At 43.6% G+C, this 16,458-nt stretch overlaps 1 protein-coding gene across 1 annotated transcript in view; it reads left to right on the top strand.

Annotated features, from left to right (window-relative positions):
* The window catches only part of swap70b (switching B cell complex subunit SWAP70b), a 30,702-nt gene that overhangs the window by 784 nt on the left and 13,460 nt on the right, over window positions 1–16,458 (top strand). The window contains exons 2-5 of the mRNA XM_029668533.2: window positions 9,150–9,290; window positions 13,122–13,295; window positions 15,652–15,879; window positions 16,264–16,410. Of these exons, the coding sequence (XP_029524393.1) occupies window positions 9,150–9,290; window positions 13,122–13,295; window positions 15,652–15,879; window positions 16,264–16,410 (690 nt within the window). The remainder of the gene's footprint in view (window positions 1–9,149; window positions 9,291–13,121; window positions 13,296–15,651; window positions 15,880–16,263; window positions 16,411–16,458) is intronic.

The raw sequence follows: 16,458 nt of genomic DNA, 5'->3' as shown, positions 1-16,458 counted from the left end.
CTTTGTAATACCTACTGATGTGTATCAAAGTAAAGTAGTGGGGGTATACGATGAATCAATTATGTAGTACAATAGAGAATTCATGCACAAAGTAGTTTGCGATTGTAATTATCATGCGCGCTGCGCACACTGCCTAGTTTTAGCAGAAAATCATTAGCAGGCAGCAAGAGTGTGCATGCAGCGCTCAACTGGTTTTGGCATGGAGCAGCTCACAGAAGAATAACATTGGTAGCTGGTAGGATAGGAAATACGTTTCAACTTATATCTACCAGTAAATGCTAACTAAGGCAACAATGGGTATGCAAACTAGGTATTATACAAGTTTTTAGTCCAAAGTGTTGGTTAGTAGGCTATTTGTGATGCGCAATTGTCATCATGGGATGTATGCATGAGGGGCGTAGACATGGATGGGCCTGGGTGGACAGATGCCCGCCCACCCAATCAGATTGATGTGGGTTAAGCATTGTTGTAGACTTAGACCGTCACATTTTGGTATTTTTTCTATTTTAAAAAGTGCGATTTTGAGAGTGAAAATCTGAATAATCTATTGGAAAACTTGTAAACCATTGGAAAACATTTTCCACACAGGGTGCCTTTCTTTCGCTGGGCGGGCTGTTTGGGAACTTTTTGGCATATCCACTTCTCCAGGCACCAATACGCCACTGCGTAGGGCCGATGGAAAGACGGCAGTCACACTGCATGATGTTAAAGTTAAAGGATAAGCAGTCCGTAAACTCAGACATAATAATAATACAAAAACACAACAATTAAGCATTTCCCAAGTGAAATGTACAAGTATTACTTCCTATTGCAGTGTTTTTTCTTCATGTTTAAGCACACAAAGTAACCGGTGACCTAATTAAAGTGGAACTGACAGTGTTTTAATTACGTAGCAGATATGAAACAATCATATCAGTCATAAATATCAAATTCCCAATTTATGCTACAAAACAAACATTATTAGAGGTTTTAAAAATAGGTTTTATTTGACTCAACGTTCCATGACATACACTAAGGCATTGTTGGCGCAATAGATGGATACAGTTCAATGCATGATTAATATAATTCACCAATACATTTCTTGGTAGTCCAAAAAATATTGCTATCAGGTTGTAAATCACAGCTGGCCTGGTACATTTTTGCTGCCTCCATTTGGGATGCACTGTTTCACTTTCAATGACTCAATATTCTGGACAAATACATACAAAAAAAAAACATATATTTATGTAGCAAGCTAAAAACCCGGAGCCTAACATTAGCTACATAGCTAGCTAGCTGCTAGGAGGATGTCATGCCATTGGAGGAATGGGTGAGGGACTGACTATTTCCCCTCATATCATTTTTTGGTGGCTATACACAGGTAGAGATGCAGGTGTTATTTGGTCAACTAGCAAGAACTGGAACGACTTTATCCAGTTAGCATATCTCTCTTACTAATGTGCAACACCCTTGAATATGACCAGTGTCAGTAAATGTAGGCAAAAAAAAGTAATTAATCAAGAACGCTCTAGATAACATGTATACAGCCTAACCAGCTCTGCTACGACGAGTAAAATGGTCAGAGTGAGGTGTTCTCTCATTTGTTTCTGGGAGTAGCTAGCTAGTAAACTAGCCAACTTTAGCCAGTTAGCTTGGGTGCTTGGTTGGGACAAGCATGCATTGGCAGGCAAGCTGCAGAAGGACGAGGAGGCTACCATTCCCCATTGTTTATCAGTGTAATTTTGACAGCCAACTAGCTGAAAAAGTTTGAGAGGGTTCCTTCGTTAGATTTTAGCTACGGTAATCTTGCTCTGGATAGCATTAGTTGTTGATGTGCATAACTGAGGGAGAAAGAGACTACCTTTTTAATGGTTGTTGGCTCAATAGGACTGTAAAGTTCACAAATGTAGGAGGACTCCTGTGGTGTTTACATATTTGCAGAAATCCATTCAGGTGTATTTTGTGCCATTTGGTGAATGCGTTCTAAGGATCTAAAGTCACGCTGTTGTAACTAACTGCCTGTAAACACACAGTCCCGTTCAAAGTGAACGATGACAGGCCCGTATAGCAAATGGCTTGTTTGTATAAAGGCCTACTGTAGCTCTGATTGGCTAAAGCGCATCGGTCTGTGTAGACTCAGGTCCTGGACAAGAAATATGTTTTTATTCGGTTGTATTTACTGAAGTGTCTATTAATTGGCCAAACGCAAGGCTGCTTTCCCACTCTATATTACTATATAATTTTCACACTCCTTAGTATACGTAATTCCCAAACATTCTAAGAATTTCTGAAAATGTAAAAATGAAATCGAAGTGGTTGCTGGTCAGAAAATATTAAATAAAAAAAGTATCATTCTTCCTGGGGGTGTATATAACCAGATTTGAATAAGATTTAATGTTGCTAAAATTCTTTCAGTTCCACTTTAAATGCAACAATGTTTAACACACAAGTTGTTTTCAAAGAGATGGCTAACCACAAGCGCGCTGCAATTTACACTGGTGACAACGTACACCAGAGAGAGGGAGCGGGAGTAGATGTGACAACTAACTTTACCTAGGTGCCCTGAACCAGCTCTACTGGCTCTCTAGAAAGAAATGGTTTATTTACATTTTATTGAACCTTTATTTAACTATGCAAGTCATTTAAGAACAAGTTCTTAATTACAATGATGGCCTAACAAAAGGCCTCCTGCGGGGACAGGGGCTGGGATTAAAAATGGAAAAAAAATGAAAAAATAAAGGACAACACGCATCACGACAAGAGAGACACCACAACACAACATCAAGTGAGACCTATGATAACCAACATGGTAGCAACACAACTTGGTATAAACATTATTGGGCACATACAATGGCAAGAAGGTAGAGACAACAATGCATCATGCAAAGTAGCCACAAGAGTGTCCATGATTGAGTCTTTGAATGAAGAGAGAACAGTCCGGTTTGAGTGTTGCCATTGCAGCTTGTTCCAGTCGCTAGCTGCAGCATACTGAAAAGAGGAGCGACCCAGGGATGTGTGTGCTTTGGGGACCTTTAACAGAATGCGACTGGCAGAACAGGTGTTGTATGTGGAGGATGAGGGCTGCAGTAGGTATCCCAGATAGGGGGAAGTGAGACCTAATAGGGTTTTATAAATAGACATCAACCAGTGGGTCTTGCGACGGGTATACAGAGATGACCAATTTACAGATGAATATAGAGTGCAGTGATGTGTCCTATAAGGAGCATTGGTGGCAAATCTGATGGCCGACGGGAAAGAACATCTAGCCGCTCGAGAGCACCCTTACCTGCCGGTCTAGATTGTCATCTGAATCAGGGTTAGTTTGGCAGCTGAGGTGAAAGAGGAGCGATTACGATAGAGGAAACCAAGTCTACATTTAACCTTAGCCTGCAGCTTTGTTATGTGCTGAGAGAAGGACAGTGTACCGTCTAGCCATACTCCCAAATACGTGTATGAGGTGACTACATCAAGCTTTAAATCCTCAGAGGTAGTAATCACACCTGTGGGAAGAGGGGCATTCTTCTTACCAAACCACATGACCTTTGTTTTGGAGGTGTTCAGAACAAGGTTAAGGGTAGAGAGCTTGTTGTAGTGTCTTTAACACAAAATCCATGGAGGTGCCAGCTGAGTATTATCATCTTACTGCGTGAGCTATGTTGCTGATGTAAATTAAGAAGAGCATGGGGCCTAGGATCGAGCCTTTGGGTACTCCCTTGGTGACAGGCAGTGGCTGAGACAGTAGATGTTCTAATTTTATACACTGCGCTCTTACAGGCTGACTACACCGCTCCCGTCGCAAAATACATTTCTAAATCTATTGTTATATTATTGCACCCACACTGCTCACGTGTGCCAACGAGCGTCTACGTTGCCAAGGGCTAAAATAGAAGTCAGTTCTATTTGTGACGCAGATCACGCTGCAAGTCCTGCCTCTCCCATATCCTCATTGGTTTATAGAAGCAGGTACCAACGTGCCATCTCCTCATTGGTTATACCGACATGGGTGACTGAAAGACGAACGAGGTCGGTGGTGGTAATGCACCTAAGTTATGAAAGTTGCCAATCGCAATATAAAGTCAAAAGAAGAAAAGGCCTAGAAGGGGGAGAAATGACTAGAAACGATTCGCTTGACCGTTTTATGTGTGGATTAATTGTCGGAGTAGAGGACCTTGTTCATTTCAGGTAAAATAACAACTCAATGTTATATCCCAGGGCAAATTAGCTACCAACAGCAAGCCAGCTAAATAGGAAAAATTAGCTAGCAAGCTAGCCAGCTAAATTGACATAAAGGTTTAATGCTTTTCGACCTGTCCCCAAATTAATGGAATTGGTTCAGTGTGTTTTGATATTTTAACCTGCGTGTCGTGATCGCGTTTGGTGTGGGGGGACAAAATACATTTATGCACGATGGCGCGCACAGCTGGTTTGGCTTCCGTGTTAGAGGTATTTAGCAAACCAGGCCAAAGACCCCTGAGACACCAACACTCAAATTCCGGCGCATTAGATTGGAATGGTCTACAGCAGTGGTCACCAAACTACGGCCCGCGGGCCGGATACGGCCCGTCAGCACATTTGGCCCGGCCCTCTGAACAATACCAGAGACGCTATCGAATTTTTTTCCTATTTGGCCTCCAGAAAAAAAATCCTAGGCCCGGCCCTGTCAAAGAGAGAACGGAATAATGGCGAAAAGGTTAGGTAAGAGAAAAATTGATTCAGAATGCAGGGTATTTAACCTGCAGTGGACAAACAATTTTTTTTTTGTTCAATGCAAAGAAAAGGCTGTTTGTCTCATCTGTCAAGAGACGGTGGCGGTATTCAAAGAATACAATCTTCGCCGACACTATGAATCCCGTCACAAAGACAAGTACGATAGCTTGCAAGGCCAAATACGAGCAGACAAACTCTCAAAGCTAAAAAGTGGACTACTATCTCAGCAGAATACATTTGTACGCCAAGCTCAGCTGAACCAGGCATCCGTTCGGGCCAGCTTTCGGGTTGCTAAACTGATAGCAAGAAGCGGTAAGCCTTTCACTGACGGAGAGTTTGTTAAGAAATGTATGGATGCTGTCGCGGAGGAGGTGTGTCCCGAGAAGAAAGATGCATTTAATGCCGTAAGTCTGTCGGCGAGTACAATCACCAGACGCGTTGAAGAAATCGGGAGTAATGTATATGCCCAGCTGCAGCAGAAGACGAAAGAATTTGACTTTTTTTTCATTAGCACTGGATGAGAGCACGGACGTGCAAGACACAGCGCAACTGCTCATTTTTATTCGTGGAGTTACCGCAAACTTTGAGATATGCGAGGAGCTGGCAGCCCTCCAAAGTCTCAAAGGGACTACAACGGGAGAGGATATTTTTGACAAAGTGTGCCAAACCATGGAGAAGTTGGACCTGGACTGGTCAAAGCTAGCTAGCATCACGACTGACGGGGCTCCTAGCATGGTGGGCGAAACTCGCGGTCTAATAGGACGCATGAACCGGGAGTTGGAAAAAAGGGGTCTCACCGCCCCGCTACGAGTCCACTGCCTAATTCACCAGCAAGCACTGTGCTGCAAAGTGTTGAAGAGGGATTCTGTAATGAAGGTTGTGGTGTCGTGCATAAACTTCATCAGAGCAAAGGGACTTAAACACAGGCAGTTCCAAGAATTCCTGTCTGAACTGGAGTCTACGCACGGAGATGTGCTGTACTACACAGAGGTCCGATGGCTGAGCCGGGGCAGAGTTTTGAGGCGTTTTTACGAGCTGCTACCCGAAATTAACGCATTTCTTCATTTAAAAGACAAAACGGTCCCAGAGCTGATCGACCCAGAATGGAAATGGCACCTCGCATTTTTAACAGACGTGACAGAAATACTTAACAGCCTTAACTTGCAGCTACAAGGCGAGGGGAAACTCATTTGCGACATGTATTCACACATAAAAGCATTTGAGGTGAAATTAGCGCTGCTTTTGGAACAAGTGAAAAGCGCAACTTCGTCCATCTTCCTGCTACCCAAAACCTGTCGACAGAGAACCCAGCGGTCCCGTTCCCAGCTGAAAAGTGCTTGGAAGCACTGGAAATGCTGAAGGCGGAGTTCGGTGTGCGATTCAGTGAACTACATGTTCATGCAAAAGAAATCCGTCTTTTTCAGAACCCCTTTGTTGCCGACATTGATGAAGCCCAGCCTTCATATCAGTTTGAGTTGGCTGAGTTACAGAACTGTGATGTTCTGAAAGACGCATTCAAGCCCAACAGTCTCATTGACTTCTATGCCGCCCTCCCAAACGACACATATCCAAACATCAAAAAACACGCAATGAAAATGTCCACAGTTTTTGGCAGCACGTATATCTGCGAGAGAACCTTTTCTCGCATGAAACTGCTGAAAACCCCGATGAGATCAAGATTGACAGATGAACATTTGCATCAGTGCTTGAGACTGGCTGTAACTAGAATGGAACCTGATATTCAACTTCTCACCAGCCAGATGCAGGCCCACAGTTCACACTGATGAACATACATAGGTAAGCTCACTTTTCTGACTTGAATGAGTCATTCTGAGCATAAACAAATATAATCATAATAAAATCTACTGGGATAAAATCCATCTTTACAACCATACTGGTAGTGAAATGTATTGTGCTGTGTAGGTGCTGTATCACTTAGTTCAGTTTCTCAACCTGCTTCTTTTGTGGTTTTCACAGGGAAGTTGATGAGAGAGAGCTGCAAACAGCGGTGTCTACAAGCCTACTGGAACCTACAAAAGGATTATAAGGAAGGAACACAAGAACTTTAAGAGACTGCTCATATGTGTCAGAGAGATTCTGCTCTGACAACTGAGCTGAACTTTTATCTGTTAAGATTGTGCATGGCACGACAGAAAGTTAATGTTCCATGGCTTTTTTTTCTATGAAGAACCCAGAGAGAGTTATTTAGTTATTATTTATTTCCTGTTTTTTCTGTGAAGAACTCAGAGAGGGTTATTTAGTTATTATTTATTTCATTAATAGTGTTATTATTTGTTTCCTGACTTTTTTTCTGTAAAGAACCTGGAAAGGGTTATTTGGTTATGTGTGGCTTTCTGGAAAACAATAAATTTTTTAAGCTCCCCTACGATCGTCACACTTTTTCTGTTACAAACTGACACCGGCCCCCCATCAGAGAAGGGAAAAGTTATGTGGCCCTCACAGGAAAAAGTTTGGGGACCCCTGGTCTACAGTATCAAAAGCTTTGGCCAAGTCAATAAAAATAGCTGCACAACATTGCTTAGAATCAAGGGAAATGGTTACATCATTTAATACCTTTAAGGTTGCAGTAAGAGAATACTATAGACATCAAGAAAGCCAAGTTTTCCCAACACTTTTGATAAACAGGGCAAAATAGAAATGGACCTACAACAGTTAGGATCAGCTTGATCTCTCCCCTTTAAATAAAGGATGCATCGTGGCTGCCTTCCAAGCAATGGGAACCTCCCCAGACATGAGACAGGCTTGGCGGTGATTGGGGCAGCAACCTTAAAGAAGAAAAGGTCTAAACCATCAGACCCAGATGTTTTTTGGGGGGTCAGGTTTAGGAAGCTCCTTTAGCACCAACGGACTCAGTGACTGCCTGCAGGGAGAAACTTTGTAGCGGGGCAGGGGAAAAAGAGGGAGAAGCATCGGGGAGAGTCGCATTAGAAGGGGTGGGAGATGATGAAATGTTGGGCAGGCAAAGAGGCATGGCTGGGTCAAATAGGAATCCTGACTTAATTAAGTGGTGATTTAAAGAGCTCAGCCATGTGCTCCTTGTCATTAACAACCACATCATCAACATTATTAAGGGACATGGGCAGCTGTGAGGGGGTGGGTTTATTCTCTATGTTTTTAACTGCTTTCTAGAACTTCTTGGGATTAGACCCACATAGAGAGAACTGCTCCTTAAAGTAAGTAACTTTGGCCCGGATAGCCCGAGTGCACTTATTTCTCATTTGCCTGAACGAGAGCAAGTCAGCCTGAGTATGCGTGTGCCGAGCCTTTCGCCACAGGCTGTAAAACAGTGATCACTGTCATTGCAGAAAACACCAGACTGATACCTGTCAGGATTATTTGTGAGGATAACATCAAGGAGAGTAGCCTTTTCTATGTGTTTGGAGTCATACCTTGTGGGATTGGTGACAATGCACATCAATCAACGTTTCAGTAAAAGTGCCGGTTTTAGCCAGCCGGCTAAAATATTCAACCAACCTTAACATGACGGTACTATTTTCGTTTTCGATTCTGCCAAACATGTATTTTCTAAAAATGTCCATGTCCAGATGCAGGTGGTGTGTTTGACTTTAGAAAATGCTCCGTAATTAAAGAGCCACTGAATACGCCGATTGCCACGTTTTGTTCTTCTGCTGCTAATTAGAAAAACGAGATTTTAGTCTTGGAGGTGTGTTTCCTGACAGATTCCACGTTTGGTTAATATTTGTGCCGCATGAGACAATGTAGACATGGAAGCCTTTTTGACTTCCTCACAACTAATCTGTGACGCAAGAAATGTGTAATTAATTTAGATGTTTTTGTCATCGAATTAAGGTGTTTGGTACAGTATATCTTAAGTAAGAAAATAAAAAATGGCATAATGCATAACACAGAACATTCGAAGTCGAGGACTATCTTTGTGAGAAGGGCACTTAAAGCTATTTGTATCCTAGTGCTGAAATCATTCAGGGCACTGTCACAGACTCTGATGGGATAAATCAATAGTTTCCTTTTCTACTCAGGCCATCAGTACCTCAAGTGAGGTCAGGTGTAGTTGACTAGAACCCTTCCAGTGACCGACGTGTTCAACTGACTCACTACGTAGAGGGAGAGGCGTGTTAATTGAGCGTTGTTGCTGGATTGAACATATATTTAGCAGCTCTTAGATGTTAATAAGTAGTGACAAATAAACTTGACTCTGTAAAGAATAATCTCAGCCCAACACATACAATCTATAAAGCGTAATACATGTATACAAATGTCTTTGCTTTCAGGCCCACGGGGAAGGAATTGTATGGGGAGTTTTTTTTTCTCTGGTTGCCTAGGGGATGGGATGGGAAGTTTGGGGTGGAGACTCACTACTTCATGTTTATAATAGTTGTATATGGTACCTGTAAACCCCTCCCCCAACCAAACAATGACAAAATGAATTTAAAAATAATAATAATAATTTTCACCCATTGCAGGTGCTCTCTCATAACTTGTGCACTGTGATGAGGATCCCCCATGACCCAGTGGCCCTTGAGGAACACTTCAAAGATGACGACGAAGGCCCCGTCTCTACACAGGGCTATATGCCCTACTTGAACAAGTTCATTTTGGACAAGGTGAGCCCCACATATAGTAGTTTTATTAGGATCCTCATCACCAATTGCACATGCAGCAGCTACTCTTCCTGGGGTCTACATAAAACATACAAATACATGACAAAGTAAAGAACAGTTTTAAACAAGAACAACAAGATATTACATTCAAATATACTGAACAAATATAAATGCAACATGCAACAATTTCTAAGAGTTAGAGTTCATATAAGGAATTCAGTGAATTGAAATACATTAATTAGGCCCTAATCTATGGATTTCACAAGGGTACAGCCATGGGTGGGTCTGGGAGGGCATTGGCCCACCCACTTGGGAGCCAGGCCCACCAACTGGAGAGCCAGGCCCAGCCAATCAGAATTAGTTTTTCCCCACATGGCTTTATTATAGACGGAAATACTCCCCAGCACCACCGCGGACGATCCCGCAGGTGAATCAGCTGGATGTGGAGGGGCTGGCAGGCAGCATGCCAATTGCACTCTCACTCAAAACTTGAGACATCTTTGGCATTGTGTTGTGACAGAATCACATATTTTAGTGGCCTCTTATTGTCCCCAGCACAAGGTGCACCTGTGTAATTCTCATGCTGTTTAATCAGCTTCACTGGCAAAGGAGAAATGCTCATTAACAGGGACGGAAACATATTTGTGCAGAAAATTTGAGCAAAAGAAGCTTTTTGTGCTGATGGGAATTTTCCGTGATCTTTTATTTTAGCTCATGAAAGATGGAACCAACACCTTTTACATTTTGTGTTTATATTTGTGTTCAAATCTGTTTTTGTATTTGTTTTTTAAAGCTAAACTAGATTTTTGCCTGAGCAACCTCTTGAATAGATATGTATTCAACCCCATGAGACATGTTAGAATCACCTTTGGCAGCGATTACAAATAAGTCTCTCTGGGAAACGTTGTAACAGCTTTCCACACCTGGATTTGCCCATTTATTCTTTTCAAAATTCTTCAAGCTCTGTCAAATTAGTTGTTGATCATTGTTAGACATCCATTTTCAAGTCTTGACATAGATTTTGAAGCAGATTTAATTCAAAACTATCTCTGCCACTCAGGAACATTCATTGTCTTCTTAGTAAGCAACTCCAGTGTAGATTTGTCCTTGGGTTTTAGGTTATTGTTCTGCTGAAAGGTGAATTCATCTCCCGGTATCTGGTGGAAAGCAGTTTTCTTTTTTTTATCCTGGAAAAACACCCTAGTCCTTAACGATTACAAGCATTCCCATAACATGATTCAGCCACCACTAATCTGGAAATCCCGCTATGCCCTCAGACGATCCATCAAACAGGCAAAGCGACGATACAGGACTAAGATTGAATCCTACTACTCTGGCTTTGATGCTCGTTGGATGTGGCAGGGCTTGAAAAATATTACGGACTACGAAGGGAAGCCCTGCCTCTCGAGCCTACCAGATGAGCTAAATTCCTTTTATGCTCGCTTCGAGGCAAGCAACATTGAAGCATGTACGAGAGCACCACCTGTTCCAGATGACTGTGTGATCATGTTCTCCGTAGTGGATGTGAGCAAGACTTTTAAACAGGTTAACATTCACAAAGTCGCGGGCCAGAAGGATTACCAGGACGTGTACTCAAAACATACGCGGAACAACTGGCATGTGTCTTCAATGACATTTTCAACCTCCCCCTGACCGAGTCTGTAATACCAACATGTTTCAAACAGACCACCATAGTAACCTGCCTAAATGATTTCTGCCCCGTAGCGCTCACGTCGGTAGCCATGAAGTACTTTGAAAAGCTGGTCATGGCTCACATCAACGCCATCATGCCGGAAACCCTAGACCCACTCCAATTCGCATAATGACGCAATCTCAATTGCACTCCACACTGCCCTTTCCCACCTGGACAAAAGGAACACCTATGTAATCCTTTATCATCTGCAAGCCCTGCCACATACAATGAGCATCGTATCTACGTCGTATCCGATGTAGCGCTATATTCTCTTCTGTCACTTCCTCAAGTTCTCATTGCTCAAGTACTTAGACAAGGTTTCAGGAACCAATGTATGACATAGACAAATGTCAAGAGCCCCCACCCCCCCACCCACCCACCCAAGTGGCTATGACTCTACCACACAGGTTGGGGGCACTGCCCCCACTCCCCAGGGATACTCCACCCTAAAGGTCGTGTGTGTGTGACTCTCTTCCTCACTGACTCACTCCACTTGTCAGACAATGACCATGACTCAGCCGGAGAGACAATCAAGTCCATCGCTGACTGTTCCACAGAATTCCCCATTCTCCTAAGTGGACCTCTGCGGTCGCTCACTATGTGGAGCACAGCATTCCTTCTAGTCGACTAACCCTGTAGAAACCTGGAATGTATTGTTCATTGGGCGCTCTGATGTCAGAAGGGGAATGAAAGAAAGCAAGGCTACACAAACATCAAGAGCACCAAAATAGTTCAAGGCTTTTATTCAACATTTTAAGGCTGCTGTGGCAGAATTATTTCCTAATTTCATGTCTTGCTTCTGTATAATTCTGTATTTATAGTATGCTGACAACGTTTTTCCCCGTGTCATTCTGCTTTGTTTGCGAAGTTAGTATGATGATTCAACTTCTGTCCCTTTATCAGTCAGATCCAGCTTTCATGATCGAGTAATCCATTGGCGCTATCATATTTTTGATGTACTTGTTTTTTGTCATTTAATTTCACAATTACGTTTGTTCCATCTCTCTTTTTTTCTTTTGACTTCAGTATATAAACGGGCATCTCTGTGTGGTGTGATCATTTAATGATAGGATGTTTCAGCCTCCTGGAGGACCCAAGGACAGTGATAAGACTGTTTGTAAACCACTTAGGATGTTCCACTGCAGAGAATACTAATGAACACGTGTATCGGCAGTGGAGAGGCAGCGCTGGGTGCTGGAGGGGCCGTGACAAAGCCCCCCATTGTTGATGTGCAGAGAGTGGGAGAATGGCAGGGATTGAGGTAGAGGGAAAGGGAGCCACTGCCTCAGACTGGACCGGCTAGTACGGCGCGAGAACGAGCCGAGCAATGACATGACATTGTGAGGACAAAGAGTGAGAGCTGCTAGTTCATACTTTCACAACTTTTCTACTGCTCCTCCCTCCGCCTCTATCTGCTAACCTCACTGGTGTTACTGTGAAACTATCCAACAGATTACTCAACAATGATAGAAATGTATGAATGTATGCCATTGTTGTGGATAGATGTCCATCTATTCATTAAGGAGGATGTTTTAAACACTCCTTAATATGTCCAGGCTCCTGATGATGATGATGATGATGATGATGATGATACACATGCAGCTTGCATTTCGATAGTATCTCTGTCTGTTTATCTGCTGGTTATCTCTTGCTATTTTTAGATGGCTGATTGTCAATATCAGGCCCATCTCTCTGTTGTGTTTTAGCATGACTGCTCCGTTTATGCAGATGAGTCCTACATCTGCATAAACGGCTAAGTGAGCTGAGGTTAATGCGAATGTGGTGTCAGGATGTCCTGTGTTAGAACAGTCTTCTAGTCCAGTGCCACTGTGGGTGCTGCTAATCTACATGATTCTGCGGAACGCTTGCCAAGAGTTCCCATGGAAACGCCAGTGTATGTTCATTCACTGCTGGAAGAAAACATTTCCCCTCTACAGCACTGATTGTACTGTTTTCAAGGGTTTTCCTCCCTTTCTGTTGTCGAATTTGAGTTAAAGGGGCAAAGATCCATTTTTGGACTTTTAAATTAATGATAGTGTGGCATGAAGAGAACATTGAAGATGTCCTGAGTACAGGACTTTCCTCATATGAAAAATGTCTGTCTCCAGCCAAGTGAACTGAGAAATGTTGCCTGATTTCAGGTCCAGGACAACTTTAATCGGCAGGACTTTAACAGAATGTGCTGGACCCTGTGTGCTCGGAAGAACCTCAACAGGACACACCTCCTCATCTCGGATGAAGACGCCTTCAAGATCTGGTGCATCTTCAACTTCCTGTCCGAAGACAAATACCCACTGGCCATAGTCACTGAGGAGGTAAGATTGGACAGGGGTCGTGTTCATTAGGCACCCAATGGAAGAAAAAGGACTGAAACGGCCAGGCACTGTCCAATAAACGCTCATTTCTGTTTTCTTTTGCAAAATGTTTTAAAACATTTTCGGCGCGTGTCCTAATGAACATGACCAGGGCTCTGATGCTGGCACAATTAGCCCCGACACAAACCTCACTTTGTGCAACATCTGGGTTGATCATTACCAGCTACATCAGTCATCAGTTGTAAAGCTAATTAGTCAAACTCATGATACAACATTATTTTCGTGCTCCGTAGTGCACATCAATGAAACCTCTACCTCCTGTCACAGTGGACTACAGAAGAAGGGAGTGGGTTATGGGTAAAGAAGTATTGTTCTGATCCACGGTTGCATTTTACATACCGTTTTGGAGAAACACCCTCGCCACTCCCAATCCGCTCTCACAGAAAAGGAAGTTAGCAACTTCCTGTTTTTTTTATTTATTAATTTAATTGAACTAGGCCGGTCAGTTGAGAACAAATTATTATTTACAATGACGGCCTACCAAACGTCCTCCTGCGGGGGCTGGGATAAGAAAAATATATATAAATTAATATAGGACAATACACACATCACGACAGGCGAGACACCATAACGCTACACTACATAAAGACAGACCTAAGACGACAACATAGGATGGTAGCAACACAACATGGTACGATCACTATTGGGCACCGACAACAGCACAAAGGGCAAGAAGGTAGAGACGTGATTTGAGTCTTTGAATGAAGAGATTGAGATAAAACTGCCCAGTTTGAGTGTTTGTTGCCGCTCGTTCGTCGCTAGCTGCAGCAAAATGAAAAGAGGAGCGACCCAGGGGTGTGTGCGCTTTGGGGACCTTTAACAAAATGTGACTGGCAGAACGGGTGTTGTATGTGGAGGATGAGGGCTGCAGTAGATATCTCAGATAGGGGGGAGTGAGGCCTAAGAGGGTTTTATAACTAAGCAACAACCAGTGGGTCTTGTGACGGGTATACAGAGACCAGTTTACAGAAGAGTATAGAGTGCAGTGATGTGTCCTATAAGGAGCATTGGTGGCAAATCTGATGGCTGAATGGGAAAGAACATCTAGCCGCTCGAGAGCACCCTTACCTGCCAATCTATACATTTCGTATGGTTAGGATTGTCATCTGAATCAGGGTTAGTTTGGCAGCTGAGGTGAAATAGGGCCGATTTTAAAATAGAGGAAACCAAATCTATATTTAACTTTAGCCTGCAGGTTTGATATGTGCTGAGAGAAGGACAGTGTACCGTCTAGCCATACTCCCAAGTACTTGTATGAGGTGACTACTTCAAGCTCTAAATCCTCAGAGGTAGTAATCACACCTGTGGGAAGAGGGGCATTCTTCTTACCAAACCACGTGACCTTTTGTTTTGGAGTTGTTCAGAACAAGGCTAAAGGTAGAGAAAGCTTGTTGGACACTAAGAAAGCTTTGTTGTAGAGCATTTAACACAAAATCCGGGGAGGGGCCAGCTGAGTATAAGACTGTATCATCTGCATATAAATGGATGAGAGAGCTTCCTACTGTCTGAGCTATGTTGTTGATGTAAATTTAGAAGAGCGTGGGGCTTCTCGACAATGCAACAACAATAAGAAATCATAAAAGATAAGAATACGAACATGAAGTAAATGGCTGACTAGAGTAAACATTTTAGCATAAGTATAACACAGGAAGGCACAATTTCTTTGCACGTGTTTTGGGGAAGGGGGAATTGGGGGAGCAAGTGTTTTTAAATTGTGCACTATTTAGAAATCCCAATAATAGTATGGTAGCAGCAGTTGTGATGTGTGCGCGAGCGCTTGTGTGCTAAGGTGTGGAGAACCAGAGCAGGTAGTCAGTCCAGTTCAAGTGTTCAGCAGTCTGATGGCTTGTAGGTAGAGCCTGTTGGTATCAGTCCTCATCCACTCCCTCCTGACGGTAAGGGAGTGAACGGCTCGTGGCCGGGGGTGTGTTGGTTCCTTGATGATGCTGCGGGGCTTCCTCAAGATGTCCTGGATGGGTGGGAGCGCCGTCCTGTTAATGTACTGGGCCATCTTCACCACCCACTGGAGGGCCTTGCGGTCGGGAACATAGTAATTCCGGGACGCTCTCGATGGTGCAGCGGTAGTATTTGGAGAGGACCTGAAGTAGTAGTGGTGGTGGTAGTAGTAGTATTTATTGGGATCCATGCCGCTGCACCTGTCGTATGAGCCGCACCGGCTCGCATAAGCCAAGGATTCGTGCAAGTCCACCCACCTACGTAACACAATAAGCGTGCCCGTGCGTGCTGACTCATGTCTGTGTACTCACCTGTGTCTCTTCCCAACCCCCCCCCTCAGATCGAGTACTTCCTGCGCAAGCTGACGGAGGCCATGGGTGGCAGCTGGGTGGAGGAGCGCTTCGAGGACTACAAGCTTGAGCTTTGCACCAAGCAGCAGTGCCTGAGTGCCTGGGAGATAATCACCCTGGTGGGCACGGGCACCTTCAGCAAGGGCATGGACCGCCAGACCCTCTCTATGGGCATCACCGAGGTCTTCCACGAGCTCATCCTTGACGTATTCAAACAGGTCGGCCTCAGAGCCATTTAGATCTCCATGCCTTGGCAAATGTTGATGTCAACCAAACTACCGTCATGTGACGTGTCGATAGATAGCGTTGACCAGTGTTATGTACCAGCAATACTGTAGCATGGATTGAGCTTTTAAACACCACGCACCAAAACGATGTTTGGCTGAGTGTAATGTCGCCTTTTTTTATAGGGACCACATGAATATTGACGATTTTAGAATCTCAAATGCAACACCACAAACTCATCATGGTGGCTGTGCGGCAGTCAACTAAGCAATTATACTGAAACGTCTCCTGCTAGTTTTTCAACACCGATATTAACACAAACCGACAAAAGACAGAAACACAACTGTCTGAGCCTTCCTGTTTTTCACTTGCTGCAGGGCTACATGATGAAAAAGGGTCACAAGAGAAAGAACTGGACAGAGCGCTGGTTCCTCCTGAAGCCCAACTCCATATCCTACTACGTGAGCGAGGACCTGGCAGAGAAGAAGGGTGACATCCTGCTGGATGGAAACTGCTGTGTGGAGGCAAGGAACACTAAACGGCATCAACAAACACAAACGACAACGGTTAAC

The sequence above is a fragment of the Oncorhynchus nerka genome, linkage group LG9a, assembly GCF_034236695.1.
Source record: "Oncorhynchus nerka isolate Pitt River linkage group LG9a, Oner_Uvic_2.0, whole genome shotgun sequence".
NCBI lineage: Eukaryota > Metazoa > Chordata > Actinopteri > Salmoniformes > Salmonidae > Oncorhynchus > Oncorhynchus nerka.
This window is presented reverse-complemented; position numbering and strand designations above follow the sequence as displayed.